The sequence below is a fragment of the Corapipo altera genome, unplaced genomic scaffold (genome assembly GCF_003945725.1).
Source record: "Corapipo altera isolate COAL_440 unplaced genomic scaffold, ASM394572v1 65, whole genome shotgun sequence".
NCBI lineage: Eukaryota > Metazoa > Chordata > Aves > Passeriformes > Pipridae > Corapipo > Corapipo altera.
Window position 1 is genome coordinate 6,159,971 of NW_020884891.1, and position 23,027 is coordinate 6,182,997.

Below are 23,027 nucleotides of genomic sequence, written 5' to 3' on the forward strand. Positions count from 1 at the left end.
TGCCAGTTGGACAAAGAGCACTGGCTTTGATCTTGACTCTAGGTCGGTGTCTGTGTGTGCATGACTGGTCCATGCTCACGTGGACCACTGGCAGCGGTGGCTCTCCAGGCTTCATCGCTTCCATTTCCCTGGTTGTAGCACTGTTGTGTTTGGAAACTGTTGCCTGATGATACCCTGGTCCTCTGCCCATGGAGGTGTGAGCAGTTCCCAACACCACAACCACTCACCGAAGGAGCACGTGATGGATCCAACACCCAAGCATGCAATGGGACATTGGGATGTTGCTTCGTTCTCCTTACAAACTTGGGAATGGGATGAGTCCTGTGGATGGATCCTGAATGGATTAACTCTGCTAGTGATTTAAAAGGCTAGACATGAGATTTCTCACCAACTGTGTCAGTGCCTGTCAGTTTGCTCAAGCGAGGATGTATTCTCAGGGATGTGGCAGCACTAAGGACAAACCTCCCTGTGGGAAAACTGGGGCCCCCAGTGTCTTCTAGGGACTTTCCATTGGCATCTCCCACTGTGTCGTAAGAAAACTGCTAGAAAAGCAGCCCACAGACCTAAACTTTCTGGTTTTTTAATGCTGGGTAACACAGTGCATCCTCATATGATTAGCACTGAGTAGCCGGAGCTCCTCAGCTCCAGACAGAGCTAATTCTTGATCACAAGCCAAGACCACATAGTGCTGACATGACTGAGAAATATCTTCCATAATTAGATTGCTTGGTCATTTATTTTTGAATGTCTGAATTGCATTTTGGAGCATAATTTCTTAATGATCAACCAAGTGGGATCTGTGCAAGCTTGATTTACTGTCAGTAGTGTTCTCCTTGCTTGGCTTTGCACATGTCCTGGGGAGGCACCGTCAAATCTGGGACAAGGGGGATTAGAAAATGATTTTGCTTTGTGACATTAGGTGGAATGGTAACTTTAGTTTAATAGTAAAAATAGATGTAAAACTCGTATTCGTAAAATACATTGGGCTTTTAGGGTTTTTTTAATCATAAATAAATTGGAGAAGTTGTTAAAGCCACTGTCTTAGGGATCCTAGGGCATCTGTGGACAACTTCAGAAGTGTCTGTGAAGTGTAAGCAGGAAAAGAAATCCCACTATCAGTAGGTTTGAATTTACTTTGCTGCTATTTATGGTTCCTGTTGTGTTGGAGTCCTTAGTCCTGTCTTGGAATTGGAGCAAAGAGATTCAAAGTGAAATAAAGCAGTGGTGCTTGGGCACCTTTTTTTTAAAATGCTTTCTGGTAAGACAGGCTCAGAGAGGGGTGTCCAGGATGGATTTACTGGGCAGTATCTGAAAATCTGGATGCACCTATTCCTCTCTTTTAAAAGACTTATGAAACTCACTGGAGTTGCATCCCTTAGTGCTGCACCCCTTAGTGCTGTGTATTTGCTGCTGGAAGTGCTCCTCTGAGACAGTGAAATTGTCCATGAAAGAAAAATATATCTGTAAGCAGACAACAAGATTTTTCTGTGTTTTCTGAAGGCTGCCTAAGCAGTCCTGCTTCCCGTACCAGACTTTGAGCTTTCTGTACTTGAAGAGTAGTGGATGGTCTTGTGCAATAAGTTAGATGTGATGGAATTATCTGCTGGTCAAGGTCTCTCTGTAATGCCACAGAAAACAAACAAACCCTGTAGTGCAACAGGGAAGTAGATTCAGGAGGAGAGGTTCTTATATATGTATATAGATAGATATAAAAATATTTATGTCTTATTTTAAGATGGTCCGTAAGTGACTGTAAGGAGAGACACTAACTTTTCTGGGCTAGAAAGTTATGCAAAGTTATACAGAGGTTCAATATGTGGGCAAAAGATGTTCAGAAATCTTGTACAAGGCAGGCAGAGCATCAACCACTCACATTAGCCATGGGCAGGCTTTGGTTTGCACTGTGCAAAAACTGCTTTTGTTTCTCTAAACCCACTTCTGATGCTCTAGCAGGTAGGATGGATGGCTCCTGGGTAAGTGAGTGGTGTGCAGCCTGTCAAGAAGAGGTTATTTTCTGCATGGGGGCTGACAAGTACTTTGCAGATCTGGCAGGGAGTCTCTGAACCTCCATGATAGTTGGAGGTCGTTGGTAGCTTCCAGTGTGTGAGCAGGTAGGGAAGAGCCTTCTTGTCTCCATCTGCTTCCTCAGAATGAAGGATAAGGTTTGTCAGCAGGGTGTGAAATGGGAGAGAAGGCAGCAGCTTACATGTAGGATGTGTCTTTTAAAATACCATCTGACTTGGAAGGATGAGTTTCTCATCCTGACTGCTTGTTTTGATCGTATCTTCAGTGTTGACAAAGATTTGCACAATTTGCCCAAATTTGAACCACTTTAGCATCAGCCCACCTGCTTGTGGTGGTGCTGCATTGTGGGGCTTGTCAGAGAACTGGATCTGAGGATTGCTGTGCCAAGGGTTTATCTTGGCCCACAAAACTTGAGAGCAGCATTTTGTGGGTGATGCTGGAAAGGGACAGCTTCATCTTGCACTACTGTGAGGCATCTAAAAACAAAGTATATGGGGCCAGATCCCATGTCCACATTTTCTGAGAGATTTTGAAATGGACCTGTGGAAGATACTGAAGCACTTGATGATCCCTCTGACCAAGCCAACTTGAGCCAGAAGACTCCTAGGAAAGAATTATCTTTCAGGTTGAAGAAAAAAAAAATCTGGTTTAAATTTCCAAAACCAAACCCCCAGTTTCACCCCAGATGATAACAGAAAACTGTAAAATTAGGAGGTGGGAAATATAAAGCATTTTCCTGGGCCATTCCATAAAACAAGTATATTTTAATATCAAGTGGTAACTGGGCTACTGAGACGGATCTCCTCTGAAAACTGGACAGGAGAAGGTTGAAGAAAACAGCACTTACCTGTACAAAAAGGGCCATTACCACTGATGTTGTGTATTAACTGAATGAATTGAAAGTAATTAAAATACTCAGCAAAAACTTCATGGAAGTTATCATAGTATATACAGGTCAATTTTCTGGTTCTTCAAATTCTACTGTACAGGATGAGTATCTGTTTATTACATTTATTACCTGAATAAATAAGAGGACACTTTTTAATGCTGTTTATTCTGTTTATTAACTGAATAACTAAGAGGACACTTTTTAATGTTCTTGCAGAAAGACAAGGCTTTTCTGTGTGTTGCTATAAATTTCCTCTACAGAACCAAGTTTTGATATGCCTGGTCCAGCACTTGCAGCTGGGGTTTCCCTGGGAGGGATGGTGCTACAGGCTCTTGCACCCCCTGCCTTGTGAGCTGACCTCTTTGCCCGTGTGTAGAGAATCCTTTTAACTTGGGATATTTTCTTCTCTGTTTTTCAGGTGACCACTTGAAAGTCTGCTCGCAAGGCTACACATGCTGCTCTCAAGAAATGGAGGAGAAGTACAGTCAGCAGAGTAAACATGACTTCAGAAATGCTGTTGTAGAGCTTAGCAATCACCTACAAACCATGTTTAGTTCTCGATACAAGAAGTTTGATGGTGAGTGCAGAGACCTTGAACTTTCTCTCCTTGGGATAAAAATATAAAAAATCCCCATCCTGTTGTTTTCTGTGCAGTCATTCTGCTTTATCTCCCCCTTTGCTGGGAAAGTTCATGACTCGTGGCTCAGAGGGCAGAGACTGCCTTGTTTTGCAATCCCGTGAGAGAGAAATATTTGCTGATTATGGCTGCTTGTTTCTCAAAGAGGGAGATCTTTCTTTCTGATTAATCTTTCGAAAAGCCATTTTGCTCTAATGTAAGGTTGCAGTTGGTTTTGTTGGTACATCCCCACAGCGCGTGTAATTGTAACGTGCACATCTTGCAGCCCCGATCCACAACAATGCTGATATTTCCCAGTATACTGTGAACCCACAGGATTTGTATCCATCTCACTTCTAGCCTTTGGGGCTAAGCAGAGCAACAGATAAACACAGAGCTGGTTTTGTGTGGAGGCCGAGGGTTCAAGTGTGATGCAGGGTCAGAACCAAAATGAACAAGTCTCGGCTGAGTTCCCATCGCTGCAGTGATGTGAACTGCTGACAGATAAGCAAATGACTGGTCTTGGCATTGCCCTCGGGTGCACAGTGTGTCCTGTCAGACTGGGTCTCCATAGGGCATGCCTGGCTCATGGGAGCTGCAGGAAGAAGCTCCCTTAGCAGGCAGCTGGCACACAGCCTTCCAGCACTGCCCGCCTTGCAGCCCAGTGCCTTTCTTTTGAGACCACCTCTTGCAAACAGCTGCAGTCGATGCCCAGGCATCAGGCACAGCACCCATCTGAGATCCAAGCAGCATCTCTTGGTTTGCTGCTGAGCTCTTGGTCAGTTCCTGCAGGACTCTGCAGGCGCCTCAGTGCTCCGGGACACTGCAGCCCCTGCGCCTGGGCATCCCCTGGAGGGAGGAGCAAGGTATCAGGCTGCTGCTTGGGTTGTCCTTGTTGGCTGGGGCAATGAGATGACAGCCAGTTGCACATGGAAGTGTATGATGAGTCGAGTGGACTGTGTTGCTCAGATAGTTGTTCTGCTTGTATATCACCATCTGGTAGTAGAGGGTGATTCTACCACACAGCTCCTCTGGAACTTTTTCTCCCTTGTTTAATCATTGGTTCCACATGAGTTTTCTACGAATATCCCAGACTTTGTGCCCTAAACCTCCTAGCAACCTCCCCTATGCTACTGCGGCAGGTAGCAACCTCTTTCTTTCAAAAGGGATTGGCACTGGGGTGAGGGAAAAAATCCCTAGGTATGAAATTGCAGTGAGTCAAAGTGGAATTACGCAGTCATCTTGATAGCATCTAAATCTGCTAGCTAAATATTTCCCTCTTAACCTCTGTTGTCTCTACCTGCTGGTACACCAAGGGGTGATAGAGGGAGAACCAAAGTGTCTAGACTTGCAAGCTTATTAAATGCAGAACAAGACACTTAATGAAATCCAGCCCATAGATAAGCCCTTTCAAAGAGACCAGAGGAACAGCATCTGCTTCACCTTAAATGAACGACGAAGCTTTTTGAAATGCTGCATTGAAAACAAAGAGCATGCACAGTTCCCTGCATTAGCATCCCTGACGTGGAGCAGACATACTGCGAGGTGCATCTGCCTGTTTGTGGGATGAGAAGTGGCTTTAGGGCTGTGTGAGGGCAGGGGGTTATTAAGCCAAGCTGAGTTGGATACCTGTTGAAGCACAAGGCTTCAAAATAGGTGAGCTTTGGGAGGGAGCCCTGTACAAGCTTGTTCTGTTTGTGCTCTGTGTTTCTCCTGTCAGACACTTGCAGTGTCCCCTGTGCTGGTCTCACTCCCATTTTAGCCTGCAGAGTCCTTGACTGACAAGTCTGGAAGGCGATGGTGGTGTTCAGCTATCCCTGAAAGCTGGATTTACTGTGCCCAGCCTGTCCCTGAAGGGTGTTTCTCTGCCTCGTACAAAACTAATGAAGGAGAATTAGCAATCTCCTCAGCCTGTCCCAAAGCCTAATGGCTCTGTCTTTGAGTGTTTGCTAATATCAGATCTAAATCTTCATTTGCTGCAGACAAAGCTGATTTAGGGATTTTTTTTAATCTTACCTGGAGTGGAAGCAGAGATGAACTGATTACCACCCTCCATCATTTACCTCTTGGAAGCCTTTTAATCATGACTGCTTCTCTCTATCCAGCCCAGTCACCTGGAGGCACACCTTCAGCAGTGCTCCTGCTGGTGGCTGGGGCAGGTTGAAGAGTCTCCCCTCTGAGGTTCTCAGACTCTTCTGCAAAAATTCTGGAGTTCCATGCCCTAGACTGCTGTGTTTTGTTTGTTTAAGAACCTGCTGTTGAGTGTTCAGCTGCTTGTGGGGTGCTGTTTCCTTCCTTTTTCCCTGTGCTTGGTCATCAGGTTAGCTGTGGTCAGTTCTGCCTTGCACATTTGAGTTCTCCTTGTCTAACGTAGTTCATCGCACACTTTTTGATGTTATATACCCAAACTACTAGAGGAAGGAGAGGCAATCGAGACCCATATATTTATCCTGATCTCTTGGAATGAGACTGGAAAAGGACACGATCCCTTCCAGAGCTCTTCCTTTGCATGGACCCATGCTCTGATTTTACCATTTGCAGCTCTTCAGGGCTTCCTCATTACTCATAGCTAAATCCTTTCAAATGAAAATGAAGCTGACAAATAGGAGCTGTGCACCTTCCTCTGTTTCACATGAAATCCTCTGTGCTGCAGCTGTGCAGAGTGACTGAATAGGCAAGATGAGTTACCACAGAGACCAAATTCACTCCAGCAAGTGGAATGGACGCTTCTCTTGCAGAGTGACACATCCCCATGCTGCAAATGGCCACTCCAGGATGCAGCCCAAGCAGCAAACCCTGTCCTCCAGCCTTTTGGAAATCTTTGTTGTGGGTTCTTTGGCTGCTAATCTCTCAGCCTTGACATTCAGGTCTGAGAGGCAAACCTGTACTGCCTCCGTTATGTGCTTGACCTTTGAAGCAGTTGTTGCTGCAGAAGGACAGTCGAAGTGGCGGCATGTCCTTTGGATGGAGGCTGGGATGCCCTGTGGCTTCTGGAGTGTTTGCATCAGCTGTTGCTGGAGTGCTGTGTGCTGTTGGAACTGTTGCCAGAATTGCTCTGATCTGACACCAAAGCCGTACAGAAATGGATTATCTCCTCTTAATCGGGAGCATGGAACAAGCTGCTGATTATCCATCCCCAGAGGGCTGACCAGGAGTCATTTCGGCTCCTAATGCGTAATGTGACAGCGTCAGATCCTCCTGCGCGTGTTTGGTTTGCAGGCACTGGGAGAACTTGGGAGCTTTGGAGTCCCATATCTTATATATCCTGTCTAAATATTTGCTTACAGTACAGCTACGTACGCTCCTGGAGGTCTCTCCTGCTGTAATTTAAACCACTAGCCTGATCCCAGTGTAGCAGTAAGGTATGTATTTTCAGCAGTAAGGGAAATGATTTTCTGATAAAATAAAAACCACTTTGTGACTTGTTGGATTCACTGTTGCTAAATGATTTTAGAGGTGAAGATTTGCTGTTTTTTCCAGTATCATCTCAGATACATTTATGAGATTCATTGAGAAATTAGTAGGTGCGGTTCTCTGGCCAAGTGAGTGTCTCGCTCTGTGACAATGACAGTCATGGGAAAGCCACTGTGATGATGTCTCATGCCACAGAAGCAGTTATAGCAGTCAGGGCTTTAAAGATCCCACCCCCTGTTTTTTAAAATAAAATTTCCTGTGCCTTATCTTCACAAGTTAGTGCCCTCCCCTTCCCTCTCTCAGGGATTAATAACATTAGTAGAATTAATAGTGACATTAAGACTGCGTAAATGTTCAATCCCTTTTATTAAATTCAAATTTTCACCTCTTTTACCCTTTGAGGCTGAAGTTTTCCACGCTGGGGTCAGTGCTAGCCAAGCAGTGCTTTGGGGAAATTGCTCAGCTGTTTTGAGGAATTGGAGCTGGGACAGGACATAGCCCATAATTCTTCTGCAGTGTTTCCGCTATTCGGTTTCTTCCTAGATAGGATGTTCTTACTTTTTTCTTATTAAAGACACTTCCTGAATCTCTTAGAAGATGTAACTTGTGCCAAGCTCTTTTCTGGGGAGAGAAATTATTTTGTATAGGCTGCTTGCAGAGTGACTGGGCAGGCAGAGCCCCAATCCCCCATGCACAGAGGCACTGCTGGGTCCTTGTTTCTCCTGCCACTGCATTTCACAAGCACTTTTGCTGTTGCACTTAAAGTCAAGTCTTGTTCCTTTCTCCCGTGTACTCTAGATTTAGGGAAGGCAGCAAACTACTGCAGCCTTTGTTGTATGGGAAGGAAGAGGTGAATGAGAGATGGTCCTTTTCTGGGCTGGCAGTAGGTTTGGTGTTCCCAATGACCAGGTGTCAGAAGGATTTGTACAAAATGGTACAGCCTGACCCAGCATCTGGGAAGCTGTTAAATGCTGAGAGTCTTGTTTCTGATATACTCCCCCTGACTTTTCTATTAGCATTTAAGATAAAACAAATACAGAAATGTAAAAGGAAACCCCTTTGGGACAACGAGCGGAAAGAAACCAAATCCAGGAAGAAGGGTTGGCCAGGGGTCTCCGAGTCCGTGGCGCAGACAGCCCTTCTACTGCACAGGTAGAGGGCAGAGGGGCTGGAGAGGCATTCCTGTTTGTGGGCTCCATGTTTGTGTTGGGCAGGGTAGCTACAGGTACAAAGTGTGATCATGATGTGCATCTTTGAAGCATGTCAGGGTGCCCTTGACCTTCTAGTGTGAGCCCAGTGTTACTCCTGGGTGTGTGAATTACTTCCAAAAACTGGCATATGGCCGAGTTTGAGAGAGTGGTTGGGGGAACATTGGCCAAATACCTTCCAAACTGAACTGTGCTGAAGCTGGAGAAAAAAAGCCTGGAATCTTGTTTCTGAATCTAGTTTTTGTTGTTCAGATAACCCTAGGCTTCCAGCTGCTGTCTCCAGGTAGGAGTTAACAGGGAGGTGTTCTGGTGCAGTGGGGCACATGGCTGGGATATATTAGTAACTGGGAAGGAGGCAGAAGAGAGGAGGGAGAGCTTTTGGTGGTCTTCTTTCTGCTGCTTCAGGCAGTGTGGAGGCAAACAGTGAAAGACGAGCCCTGCAGGTGCCCAGCCTGCTGCTCCTATAGTTAGAATTTGGCAGACCATCGGGGCACTCTGCCTTACCAAAATAACTGCCCTTTGGGGACCTTCATCTCACATTAACTCTTTTATTGGAAACTGCCTGCAAGGGCAGAGACCCAGGGCCTCATCCTGCTCCTTTGTTGGGGTTCCCCCATGTCTGTGGCACCCAGGACCCTGGGGTTAGTACTGGCTGCCAGCATGTTCATCTCTGCAGGAGGCATCTCCAGGTGTGTGGCACAGCAGGAGCACTGAATAGAGACCTGTTGGACCTTTGCTGAGCCAGAGCTGCATGGTATTCGAGCTTCTAAATAAACCTGTATAGTGGAGAGAACTCTCCCATTGCAACCCACCCTCAGGCAAGTGCACTGATGACGACTGCATTGTTAATGTACAAGTAATAGAGTGGTTTGGTCTATCTGCTGCTGCTCATGTCTAGATAAAGGCACAGCCTTGTTCTTCCCTCTCCAGAAAGGGGTGGCACCAAACCTCATACCAACCAGAGCAGAAAACAGTGTAAAGATCCCTCAAATTTTGTGGAAGAACCGTTTGCAGAGAGGCTCCTTCAGACTTGGTTTCGGACCAGTGCATACCCAGGGTGATGGTGGCAACCACCAACGCACTTCCTTTAGAAAATCCCACTTGTGGGCTTTTGTTTGTGCTTTCCCACTCACTGCAACAACAATGAAACAAATTGTCTGCTGTCTGTGCCTTGGAAGTTTGTTTATTCTTTGTTTTTGTTCAACTGGCTCCTCTCCATCTGGAGGTCTTTAAGGAGGTACATAAGCCACTATGATTTTGTCCTGTTCATTGAGGAGAGGTGATGCTTATCTGAAAGTGGCAGGAACTAGACCTCTCTTTGGGAGGCCTGGAAAGATCCTGAAGTCAAGTTAACTCAGACGGAGGAAATCTCAAAGGGAGGAGAAGCTCCTGCCCAGTAGGTTGTGAGGGGGGGAAAAAAAAAAGAGACTAGATCTTGGAATTGAGCAAAGACTTTAGCAATGGGCAAAAGCCCTTTGTGTATGGGCTTGGAGGGTTCAAACGCTCTTCTGTGATCTCAGGTCCAAGCAGTTCAGCTGTTAAGGTCACAGGTAAACGGCTCTTACCCATTTGGGGTTTTTTTCCCAAAAGCCAAGATGCAGGCAGCAGGCTTTGTACTTGGCTACAGGAAACGTGCCTGGTGCTCTCTGGTTACTAATTGCTGTCAACCAGTCAATGAGCTATTGTTTGTCTGTTTAAAATTAACTCTCTCTTCCTCCTTCTTGCACAAAGGAGCCACCAACCCTATGTGCACAGTCCTGGTAGCTGCTCCTCCGGATGCCTGTTGAGGTGGTGCTGTTCTGGAATGTTGTGGTGGACTTGGGGGTGTAATAACCCATCAGTGCAGAGCTGGAGATATTTTGTTAGTGTTTAATGTACTGTAATGTCTCAGTGTACAGCCATTCTTGTGCTGGCTGAACAAATAAGAGGCGGCCTCAGCTGGAAGAACTCTCAGTGCAACAAGATGAGGGCAACTGAGGTAATGGGAACAAGACAGCCATCCCCACCGTTCAGCAGCACAGACCCTCCTCACACTCTTTGACAACAGTGGAAAGGGAGGCTTGGGAAAACACATATGTGTGAAATACCTTAGTGAGTGTCCTAGAAAGCTCCTTTGAGTTGAGGGGGTGTGGGAGGCAGCCTGAAGGAGCTCACTTCCAGGTGAATGTGAGTTTGCTGTTTGAGGTGGGAAGTTGGTGGGTTGGTACTGGATGGATGTGGGTCAGCAGGCTGAAGCTGCTGAGAGATCAAGATGTGCCTGAAAGGTCAGTTGAGACTGAGAAATGTGTGCAGTGAAAATTAGACACTGGGGAGAGTGGAGGGAAGAACAAACAATGGAGGGAAAAGAAGCAGTAGCAAGGGAGGTGGATTGGGGAAGAGTACTGTTGAGTTGTTGTCATGAAGAGGGAGATGGGAGAGCTGGGAATGATGGACCAGCTCAAGGAGGAGGCAGCATGGGAGTAGTAGGAGAAACCCACTACAACTGACCCAGAACAGGATGCATGAGCACTGAGAGACCCTGAAAACAGGGAGGAGGAGGTTACAGAGACTGGGCTCATCCTGCTGCATGGGATGTGGCAGAGCGGAATGGACTAAGAGGGGACCAAGGGCATTTCTCTTGGTGGGATGACTGGTGTGTGCATCAGGATGTAATGTGCTGCTATTTGTTTCTTGAATCACAGGCAGCAATCTCCTCATTGTTTTTCTTCCTCCTTCAATGCTTCTTATTCTCTAACAAGCTCAGTCTCAGTGTGATAGTGGTATCTGGCACTGTATGTTTCCTTCTGCCCTGCTCTTCTGAGCTCCCACCAGCCCCATGGTGCTTTAGAAACAAGAACTAAAAATCCTGGGTTTTGGTGGTTTGTTTGTTTTTTTTAACCTATGAGGCTGCGGCCCAGTTCTTGTTATTGTCTTGACTTTTCACTAATCAAGCAAAGTTAGGAGAGATGATGATGTTCCTCCCAGCTCTCTGGGGTTCACATGTTGGGGCTGTTGCTGTGACACTGGCAAGATTTAAGCCTGTACTTCTTCAAGCTCTGTGAAAAGAGTTCTTCCCATGTCAATAAGTGCTAACACATGTTTGAAAACAGGACACAGAAACAGCTTGTGGATCTGCCCTGCCCTTCCTGAGTTCATATTCCATAAATGTGTTAACACTATGTGTTCATCGGTTTCTCGACACTTCCGGAAAAAGGTTGTTAAGCTACAGTTTGTTTTTCCCTGGTGGAAATTACAAATGCGGTATATGCAATAAAGGAAGTGAAGGCATATTAAAAATAATGAAGCACATTTAGAAAAAAAAAAAATAATCCCTCTTCTCGCATTGGACTAGGTGGCATGGCTGTGCATGGCTTCAACCTTCAGGTGAAGAGAGAACTGTGAAACACTCGTCTCTCTTCTTCCAGATTCCTTTTATCTATCTGAACTGAATTTTGCTTTGCATGGTAGGAGCAGCTGCAGGGTGGAGTTTGCGTCCACAGATGCACCTCTGAGAAGGCGCTGGGACGGTGCCGGCGCCGGCCCCTCCGCGGCACAGCCCGAGGGGCCGTGGCTTGGGCAGGAGCATTCGTCTGGGAATCCATCTTGCTGTCGTGGACATTTTATGAGTAAACCATTTAAGGAGAAAATATAATTAATCTCTTTGTGGCAGTGTTCTCCTGTACGCACTAGAAAGCATAATTGTCTGTACAGACAAGCAAATTAAAGGTTTTGGTAAGACAGACGGTCCTTAATTAATCATAATCTGGACAACATATTAAGAGTATGCCTGAAACACTGGGTGGCAAATTATCTGAAACTAATTAATTGTGCCTATAAAAATTCAGCATATTCCATCTGCATGCTTGAACCTGGTTTTATTTGTTTTTTTTAATGTGTGTTGAGTTATTGCGTGTCTACCTGTTTGTGTAGTTCATTTGCAGACCTCAAACAGAATAAGGACAGTTGAAAACTCAGCTCTAAGCTAAGGAAAGCTGGTGTATGGGAAATGCAGCATGTCTAGTGGCTTTTGGGAGCAGAAAGGTGTGTGGCAGCCCTGGTTTCCTTTTGGAAGGGCACCAGCACACCTGAACATGGCCAACAGATGGGTGCCTGTAGTGAGCATGTTGGCTCAACAGCCCTTGGATAAGACTCTACTTTTTTTGCACCCCACTTAAGGTTTCCTTTGTTCTATAAAATGTAGAGTTTTCAGGTGCTGGGTCACTGATGGTTTAACTCTTTGCAGTGGCTGGAAGAGGAGCAATCAGGGTGCCATGGAGTGATGTGCTTCTCTGTGAAACTGTTGTTTAAAATAAATGTGTTTCATTCCTGAAGATCAAGACATTCAAAGCAAAACTTTGCACTCCTGCAATGGTCAGCTACAGATTCAGCCCTGTGGACTTTGCCTGGGGCAGGGCTGGAGAGACAGAGGACACTGGTCTCTGGTTCTGACACAGGGCAGGTAGTGGCAGGAGGCAGCTCAGACCAGGCAGTTTTGCTGCTTCTTTCTTTGTCACCAGTGTTCATAGGGAAGTATCAAACCTGCCTGTGGGTGGAAGGGGATGTGCCCCTTTGATGTGTTCATCTCATTTCCAGGAGCTGCCTTTGATTTAGGTAGGACTGTGCCCTACAGCACCAGGCTCTCTTCAGCAAAAGCCCTCTTGTATGAAAATCCCACTCTTAACATACCTGAAAATGTTAACACGGGGAATAGGAAAATGTTGCCTCAGATGAGACATGAATCCAGGATCAAAAAAAATACTGGGTTCAAAAGTCAAAGGAAGTGGATGTGTTGTCTGGAGGTGGGATTTGCTCGGTCTCACTCACAGTAGGTGGAGTGATTGTGTTTCTTCAATTAGCTCATGTATCTGCAATTTGGAAGAAAGATTATTTTGAATTATTCTGGTGGTGGAATCTGATGTCATGTGGAAGCACCTTGGGGAGATGCAATGCTCTCCTGTGCTGGGTTACTGGCAGGGCTGGTCTGCCCTCCAGCTGCAAACAGGTAATACATCTTATTACCTGAAAAAAAGGAAATTGCCAAGTAGCTATGGTTATGTTTCCCGCTGTGTTCCTTTATACAAGGATTTGTTTAAAAGGGGAGACTTTTTTTCCCTGGGATTTTTATTGCAGAGATACCAGATATGTCACATTTAGTCTTTCTTACCATTTCATGACATCTCTAGGCTCTCGCCGAATGTTGGGAATTGAAATTCTACCTTGAAATTCAAACGTGTTAAAAGAATAAACAGAGCCCAGAGCTGTAGATTGCCCGGCTGCAGATTACTGCCTTTTCTGTCTGTAAAAGTTAATTGCATTGGAAATATCTTCCTTTGAGCATCAAAGCTGGTGGCATCCACAGGATTTATTTTACAATACAGACAAATTTTAAACTTGTTTCTTGGTGTTAGGAAAGGGTTTGTGGCTCTGGTCCCACCAGGCAGCTCAGCAGCACTGCTACCCTCACCCCTGCCTTTGTCCTGAGTGAGAAGGTGACTTTGTATCAACGGGACTAAGCACAGACGTGTTGAAGCAGTACAGTGTGGACTGTGTCAGGTTGGAGCAGAGCTGACTCTGCCATGGTAGCCCAATACTTTGCCTGTGGTCCGTCCTCTCTGTGTAACCCAGCTATCTTTCCACACTCTGCTCTCAGCCAGGAGAACCAGGGAGCCCTTTGAGCCATGTGCTGCTCCCGTGGGTCAGTTTGTGAAGCCCTTCCCAGCCGTGTGTGTGCTTGTGCCTGTTTGTCGACAGAGGGGCCAGCCCTTGTTCAGGGAGTTTAAACAAGATAACTGGAGGGAAAAGAGAGCCTGCCATCCCTCCAGATAGCAGTGTCTCAGAGAGCACTGGCAAAGTATGATTTGTCGTCTGTGAAAAATGTTTGCATTTGACAGCTTTTCACAGGAAGCCTGTCAGAGTGATAATTTAATGAGTACAGATTGCCTGCAACACAGCTGTAAAACGTGCTTTTACAGTGCTGTAAAATAAGCAACCGAGGCCTTTGTGTGTTTGCTTTGTTTGAGAACAAGTCAACTTCTAATACAAATGAAAGGTGGTCATTTATTTTACCCAGCAAACAGTCAAGACGTAAGAGAGGAACCTGCCATTTTTCTTCTTGTGGTGGCAAGGTTAATGCTGGGTTACATTGGTGTTTGCTAATCAGCTCATTTCCGTGAAGGGGAGAATTAATATCTAATTAGATGTAGGGAGTTACTAGTCAGATTAGCATTTAACTCATAAAAAGGACTTTTAGGCTTTCTTTTCTTCATTGCAGACATCTCTGTCCGTGGTTTGCACAGAGAAAAGATTAATGTTCCTTCCTGCACCCAAGCTGATTTCTTGACATGGAGAAAGAAAGTGAGGATGCAGACTTATATTATGCTAATAGCTAGACTAAAACATACCTATATGTATAATTTAATCACTACTGCTGACCAAATTAAGAGTGCTCTGCATCGCATGGGGGAAGACGCCATCCACATCCCACTGCTGGGTCCATCCCTGCTTGCTGGTGTTGGGTGGCCTCTCATCACTGGTGCCATGCTTGGCATCACTCCTCCCCGCCATCCCAATCTCATCTCCACCCCAGGAGCCTCAAGATGCCAGCAGTGGCACCTACAGGCCAAGCCACTGTTGCCAGTCAGGGCGTCCTGTCTGGCCTTGGTTGGGGATGCAGGCATGTGCTGCCAGGGGGGCTTTGCGGGTGGGAGGGTGGATGCTGACTCTGTGCTGCACACACACAGCATCCTCTGCCCTCCCCTTCTTTATTTGGGAAGTGGCACTTGAGAACGGGTGTTTTCTGTCCATGAAAATGTGGTTGGAGCTCAAGCCAGAGACGAACGGCTTTGTGTGTGCCTGCTGCCTCCGTCAGCAGTGTTGTGTTGGGCTTTTAGGAGTGCCTGGTTTTGGTGGGAGGTTTTCATTTCCTTTATTTACCTTCCTTTCGGGCAAGGGAAAGCTGCTGGCTGGAAGACTGCAGGTGCACAGGTATTTGCTGCTAATTAGAATGCAGGTTTTTTTCAAGATAATTAATGAACATACCCAGTTCTAGCCCACATGAAAAATTGCTAAGAGATGAAGAGCTCTAACGCCTGGATACAGTTTATTCAACTTCCACTTTGGAGTGTAACCAATAAAATGAGTTTGGGCAGGCAAATACATTGGTTATGGTAATATGTATGTATTACTAAAGATAACTTTCTTGGCTTAAAATGGTGCTTTGGGTTCTTTAGACTGGTGGTTGGAACTATCTAGTAGACTTACCATCAATATAATTTCAAAATCTAATTCTTATTGAAGAGTTTGCTGATGAATCTAGCAAGTCTTGTGCCCGGCACAAAAGTATTTAAATAAACAACTTATTTGCTGATACTAAAAGGTCTGAGCAAAGGAAGGAAGTGAACCTTCAAAATGATTAAGTGAATTAGAAATTAATATATACCAAGTTAATCTCTATAGTATAAACTCAAAAGAAAAAAATCTTCCTGGAGAGGAAATGCCAGTCATGGGAACGAAAGTGGAGGTTCCTGCTGATATTGGACAGAGGACGTGTTGGGTGTTTGAAAGCAATCTCCTCTTCCCTGGATCATTTCTCTTGTACTCCTAAGAGGCTGCATTATATACAGCCATGTCAGGCACTGGACCCCATGACTTTGTTCATCAGGAACTCAAGGAATGTTTCAGTTTTTCCAGAAAATGTTTTCTGTGTTAGGCTTTGTTTGTACTGGAGCACTTTGAAGACGAAAATCTGAACTTCAGCATACTTTTAATGTCTTTTAACAAGGTTTAAATTCACACTGGGCCAAAATATTCCCCTCCCCTCCTTCTAACAACTTCTGGCCCTAAACATTGCTCCTTTGAGGATTTAAAAAACCACAGAGGCATGTTTTATTAAAGAATATTTATTGAATATGAGTCACAGAAAAGCAGAGGTCGGAATCCTCAATTGCTGGTGGCATGCATAAAATAATATGCTCCCTTGCCCGTGCCGTGCGTAGCGGCAGAGAGGCTGCGCCCGCGCCCCAGGGTGCCGGTGTTCCCGTGGGGCTGGAGCAGTCAGGCAGCACGGGATGCTTTGTCTCAGCAGCACCCACCCTCGCTCTCCTTAGCTCCTTCCCAAGGCCACATAGAACAGAGTTTTGTTCCAAAATGGCCCAAGTGCTTTTGGCCTAGTGGACACCTCCCCTGTGTTTTGCTTTAATTCGTCTATGCCAAATCTCCAAGGCAAAGGTTTTTTGTCAGAGTAGTTTGTGCTTAGACCCATGTGCCAAGGCTTTGGTGGCATGGTCTTGGCAGGGCATGTTCTTTAAACTGCGTCTGACATGCCAGACATCATCAGGTAAGCTTGTTATCAGTGCTGGAGATGTAGGTGCACTGCCAAGACACTTTGGCAGCAGCCGCTCTATCGGCTGTCCAGTGCTCTCAGAGGGTGAACCAAAGTGGGGATTTGCTTTTAGAAAGTGATAAAAATCCCGAGGGCCCCCGTCTGTCCTTTGTCATTTGAAAAATCTCTTGTTCTTCTGCCAAGTGTTTAACCTTGGATTTTGAGCAAATTCTGGTATAATTATGGGAGTTTTTTCACTGCTACAAGCGTCTGAAGCCCCGTCTGCAATCAAGACCAATTAGGTAATTAGAGGCAGACCCTGCCCTGAGAGATGACAAACTTGCAGGACAGAGAAAGAACCAACAGGTAGATTTTTGGATTTGTTTTTAAAATTTATTAAAATTTATTTGTTTTTGAGGCTGGTTTATGATCATTTTGGAAAAAGAATTTGTCAAGAACTGAAAAGAAAGACCCATTTGTGTAAAACATCTGTTTTTACACAAAACCACCTTTTTTCTTTCCGATACTCTTGTGCTTTGAAATGACTTCTTTTAAGATGGCTGAATTGAAACATAAGAAACTGGTGCTTTTTTTTTGTCTTTTTGCTGACTGTTGTCACAGTATTCAGATTTACATCAAAAGAAATTTCGCTTATGCAAAGTCATCCAACCTGGAGAGAGGTTGTGGAGGTTGGTTTATGAAGAGTAATCAAAAATTTTGAGGTATAGAAATGATTTGAAAATTTTTAGAGAGTCCTTTAACCTTCCATTTCATTTGGATGGTGGTCTCGTTGTGCTGAATTTTCCAGTTAAGCAACAGCAGTGGTTGTAGAAGTGTGTGAAGACACAACCCAATGCCCATGTTTACCATATCTTCTCTTCCTCTTTCCTAGAGTTCTTCAAAGAGCTTCTCGAGAATGCTGAGAAGTCGCTGAACGACATGTTCGTGCGGACGTACGGCCGGTTGTACATGCAGAACTCGGAGCTGTTCAAGGACCTCTTTGTGGAACTGAAGCGCTACTACGTGGGCGGCAACGTCAACCTGGAGGAGATGCTCAACGAGTTCTGGGCGCGCTTGCTGGAGCGCATGTTCCGGCTGGTCAACCCCCAGTACCACTTCACGGATGAGTACCTGGAGTGTGTCAGCAAGTACACGGAGCAGCTGAAGCCCTTTGGGGACGTGCCGCGGAAGCTCAAGCTGCAAGTGACGCGAGCCTTCGTGGCCGCCCGCACCTTCGCACAGGGCCTTGCCGTCGCGAGGGACGTCGTGAGCAAAGTGTCCGCGGTGAGCTCCGTCTTGTGGTTGTTCCCCGTGTCCTGTGGACCCGTGATGAGTAGCATCTTTCCCTGTTGTCCTGGCTGGTACCTAAAGGTGTTGGTGGTAGTTGAGTGCAAGCGGGACAAACTCCTATCTAGGTGGGCTGCGCTGTTGTGTGGTAGAGTCAGGTTCTAGGGACACCACTGTCTAATGCTGCAGCCCAGCAGCAGGAATGTTCCCCAGGTGGATGCTTTGCTCCTGTCTAGGGAACAGTAACAGCAGGAAATTAAATATCTTTTGCAGTGGAAATAACCATGTTTGCTTGTGTAATGGCCGTATCTTCTTCTTAATATTGCCTTTAAATTACAGTGAGTCATGGATGCTACAGGCATCCATAATGGAGCAGCTGATGATTTGCTCCTCACCCTGGGCATGGGGAGAGGCAGTTCACATGAGCAAACAGCACTTCTGTGATAACAGTAAGCTGGAGTCACGTGCACAGGGCAGAAGCCAGTTGTACTTGGTGCCACACACACAGAGCACAAGTTAGACCTCAGACATTTATGGTAAGGTCATTTTTTGGGGGGATCAAACAGCTGCAATATGTTGGTTACTTATATATGTACCTCCTTCTTCATATAAATCACTTTGGAGTTGTTTAAGTGAGGTGACTTTTTTTTTTTACATGAAATTTGTCTTTAATTTTAGGCAGAGTTGTATGGTGTAGGGAACAATCAATAATCCCCTTAAAATAATTATGTAAGATAACAAATATTAGTGATTTCCTTTTAACAAACTCAGCTCATTTCCTTTAGGCTGTAGAAGATTTATTGTAATAATTTAATCAGGCAGAGAGGTTTACTTTCTCTCTACCTGGTTACAGAGTAATAAAACACCAGGCTGAAAGAGCAGGCAGGAGTTTGAATCAGCCTAAGTGCCAGGAAAGAAAAAAAAAGAAAGAAGAGTGTTCAGACACTCTTAGAAGCAGAATGCAGTTTTGTAGGCAGCACAAGCAGCATTGTTAAGTGAGATAATTATTCAAATTTCTTTGACTTACAGGGATAATATTAAAATACTCTCTCTGAGGATAGGGAAAAAAAAGTCTGCTTCCACATTAATTTTTCTTGAAGAGAAATGAGAAAAACAGACTGCAATAAGCCACAAGTTTGGCAGGGCAGAGAATATTAGCAAGGCAAGAGTTGCTATACTAATCTATCCAAGTTCTGGGAGTTAGTTGTAAGTTAACAGTGGCAGGTTTAGGTTTTTGGATCCCTCAACTCCCCATCTGATAGTGATGACTCTCAAGTTAGATGTGTCTGATGTGTTAGATGTGTGCTGCTGGTTGAGGGTGGGTGTGTGGAGCTCCATATGTGACATGTGGGTGACTCTTACAAGACCACAAAATCTTCCAGCCTCGGGGATGCCATCCTGTGGTGGGAGGCAGGGTTTGTGCCAGATGGGGCTGAGTGTCTTTGTGCCAGGTCACTGGCCAAGCCTGCTGATCTCCTGGTTGGGGTTTTAGATTTGGTGGCCCTTGTTTGTGGCTGTGTGGCAGATCTTGTGGTTGTGGGATAGTGTTTGTGCTGCTGTAGAGTGTGGATGAAATATTCGGGTGGGAGGTCTGGCCGTTAAGCCCCAGTACAGTTTCGGGAATGTGCAGTCACTTGGTAGGCAGTAAATGTGCATGGGTGAGGGATCGTGTTTATGCTCCATCTGCTCAGAATTCATCAAAACGTCTCCAGACTTGACACGGAACCACAAGGGCTACGGTCCCCGCATCTGTTACGAATCAGAGTCGTGAACCCGAGGTGGCGTCGTGATTTCTCTTTCCCTTTTGAAGATCCTTGAGTGTAGAGTTGCCTTCAACCCTAGAATTAATTGCTCGAGTGTGGAAAGCTACCCACAGTCCCACGCAGCTGCAAAAATAGCTCACGTGCCGTGGACGATCACAGTTGCTGCACTTTCCACTTCACTTTCACAAGTTGCACTGGAAATTCTACAACAGACTGACTTTTCCAAGCAGTAACAAAAATCCCTGCTGCTGAATACCTAAGGTTTAGTTGCAGCAGTAGAAGAAATAATAATCTTTTCTCTAGTGTTTTAATCTCATTCAGTGGAAATCTAACATCACGTTTCTGCAAGACACAATGGGAAATTCTAGACGTGAGTTTAAAAACTGATGTTTTTATGCCTGCTGCTCTGTGGTAGTGTTTTGGGGCTTCCCACATTACATATAGATTAGCCTGGCTTTGCTGAGCTCTGTATAATGACTCCATTGACTTTGCTTCCTTATTATTTTTACTCAGGAGTTGTAGTGGAATGACTGCTTATACCAGGGATTAATTTGAGGGATAAATCTTCAATTCTTCTTTATGAAAAAATGTCCAAAGGAATGCAAATTAGTTTTACTTTTAATGCATTTTGTAACAAGTAAGTAAAAAATACTTAATTGAAAATCCTCAGAAGGAGAAATACAAACTACTGTAAGACCTAGCTGCATACTTTCCCGGGATACTATCAGGAGAGTAAAGAGCACTTTACAGTGGAATGGCCTTGATGGCTTTTTAATGATCCTAGATATTTTTACATCTTCACTAGGGAGATGCATTTAGAAGGGTATTGTTCTTGTGTGAGTTTGGAAGTACAGGAGTAAAAGAAGAGAGGATATTGAAAGTGTGCTTGATTTCCAAGTCAGAATGCTAGAAAATAACTTTTAATTTGGCCTTGAATGGATCAGGTGTGCCACTATGCCCAAATACACAACAGAGAGAACGCTGTATGGTTTTGAGAGAGAGCACAGATGTTTTTCAAACTATGTCTAAACCCTACAATTTTGATGCTCGAGTCTTCATGCCTCAAATTCCCTCCTTTGGAGCAAAAAAGTACGAAGTTCTCCAGATCTATCCTGAACACAGATCTGAGGAGAAAACTCAGGATGCTGTTTCTGCCTGTTAGAGATGTGCCCTGCCTCTGGGGTTGGCTGCGAGGGGCTGGGGGCCTCCGGCGCTTCCCTCTGTCATCTACTGACACTGGGTGCTTTCTCCCTGACCTTCCTGCCCCTGCCTTCGGGAGACGGAAATCTGCCCATCCCCTAATCACTCACCTGCTACTTAGCCCTCAACAAACGCTGAAGTCAGCCGGGTTAAATTGCTGCCAGCAGTGACATTTCCTGCCCCAGCCAGGGCTGGAAAAAAGGAACAAATACAAGCCAGAGCCCTGAGTGACCAAAAAAGGATGAGAACGTGCAACTGGGCAGTTCTCAAGCTGCAGAGATGTTCCTGTAATTAGTTGCATGCAATTAAAACCACAGCCTGGTTGAGGGTCATGACACCTCTGAGGGCAAAGTGCAGTGGGGCTTGTAGAGTCAGCTACAGGTATGGAGCAGAGGTCCCTGTTTGTGGGGGGAGAAGAAGTGAAATCAAGGGCTGAGCTCTCTGACAACATTTGGTAGGGTCAGGAGGAGCTGGAAGGGGAGGTCTGGCTGGAGGTCGGCAGCAGAGGCACATGGAAGATGAAGTGTGCAGTCACACGGCATCAAATCACTGCATCTGCATCACCATCTCTCCACACACCTGCAGGCTGGGACTTGTAGATGTGATCTCCTGCAGTTTTAGTGGTGGTGTGAGTTTTCTGGAGCCCCCCAGGAAATTTATGCTGATGAAGTGTTGTTTTGGGATTCTTTTACCACTTTTCCCTCTTGCCCTCATGTCCTGTCATTTGAGGCAGAACTGCTGGGAGCTCAGGAGGCTCCTGAACTACCTCCCCAACAAGCGTTTGAGATGCATGTGCCACCAAAGCATCTGGGCTGCTGGAAAGGGTCTTCTAGCCTGTCCTTGGGAACCCTGGGAAAGGCAGCAGCTTGAAAATTGTATGCAAGAAACGGTGTTTAGTTTGGAAGCACAGATATGAACCGTGTGAAATAATTTTTCTCTTCATCTGCTGTCCTCAGGTGACATTAGCAGATGAGAGGAGACTGCTGGAGATGTTCACGGCGGGTGGAGGAGGTCAGCTTTCTTGGTCTTGGCATTTCTTCCCTAAGGAAGTGTAATGATAGCAGCCAAGGAGGGAATTTTCTTCCAACTGTTTATGAAGAGAATTGCAGAGGGGACAGGTGATTGCCTTCCCACACCGCTCCAGAGCTGGAGTGGGAGCCTGGTAGCTTTTTAACCCCTTTTGCTCTGAGCTGCCTTGGCATCTGTGGAGTATAAGTTAAGACTGGAACCTCTGTCAAGCAACCTACCGCTGACCTGTGTCCCTGAACTGTGGTTCCTGTCTTTTTCGGTGTGGATGCTGAACGTGGACCAGACATTGGTTTAGGAGAAGCAGTGATGAAAATAACAAAACAACGAGGCTTGTTTGTCATCACAGATAATAAGGCGCTGAGCTCTCGTTTGGGTAAAAGTTATGCCCCTTGTAACCACCATTTGAGGATCTAAAAGTTTAGTCAGAGAGCCAAGGTCCAACCTCCCTCTGTGCGGTCTTTGTCCTTGGTTTGACTTAAGGGGAATGTGACTGTAATCCTCTTTCAGGAAGAAGTTCATGTTCCTATATGCAACGAAGCTGGGCAGCCTTCAGGCGAGAGCAAACCCTGCCAGGGAAGTGACAGAAATGGAATGCGTTGCGTGCATGCATTTGGAGGGGACAGAGGGGCAACACTTCTGCTTTGTGGGCAACCGAGAAATGGCCAGAGAAGCCAAGAAGCCCTTTTAGTATAGCAGGGGGTCCTCCAAAGGGGCAGTACTGTCCAGGCAGTGGGTTACAAGCTGCGGGGCCAGACCGAGGGGCTGCCGTGCACAAGGACCTTGCCTTCCACGTACCAAGGGCAAACATCAATGCAGCAAACAATACCAAGCACTTCTCCACATCAAAGATGACCCTGAGAAGACCTGCCAAGAATGTGACTGCATCTGCCTCAGCTCCAGCCATCCGAGGGTCTGTGCTAGGCACAGCCTTCAAAGCATGCTGGAGCAGCATTCATTGCAGATTTCAGGGGCTGAGAGCGCGTGGATGTGGCTGTGGGTTTGGAGCCGATGGCGTCATGCAGGAGCCCTTCAGTCCACTGGGTTGGTTTTGTTCTTTTCTTTCTTTGCCTCCCCCTGCACTCTGTGGTTCTGGTGCTAATTTTGAAAACAATGTGAGGGATAACTAAGGATGTTTTTGGTTGTAGCTGCACAGATAAATGTTCCTGCTGTTTTGCTCATTAAAGCAAACAGAACGTTGCTCGTGATCTGCAGTGTCTGAGGCAGGGAGAGGCAGGTCCTGCAGAGAACAAGCTTGGTGTGAAAGGCCCTTTGGTTCCAAGGGTACCAGGAGCAGGAT

At 45.8% G+C, this 23,027-nt stretch overlaps 1 protein-coding gene across 1 annotated transcript in view; it reads left to right on the top strand.

The window, feature by feature from the left end:
- The first annotated feature begins 3,332 nt into the window (after nt 1–3,332).
- Nucleotides 3,333–23,027, top strand: part of GPC4 (glypican 4) — a 37,754-nt gene continuing 18,059 nt past the window's right edge. Inside the window, exons 1-2 of the mRNA XM_027645320.1 lie at nt 3,333–3,491; nt 17,344–17,735. Coding sequence (XP_027501121.1) covers nt 3,383–3,491; nt 17,344–17,735 — 501 coding nt within the window. The 5' untranslated portion in view covers nt 3,333–3,382. The remainder of the gene's footprint in view (nt 3,492–17,343; nt 17,736–23,027) is intronic.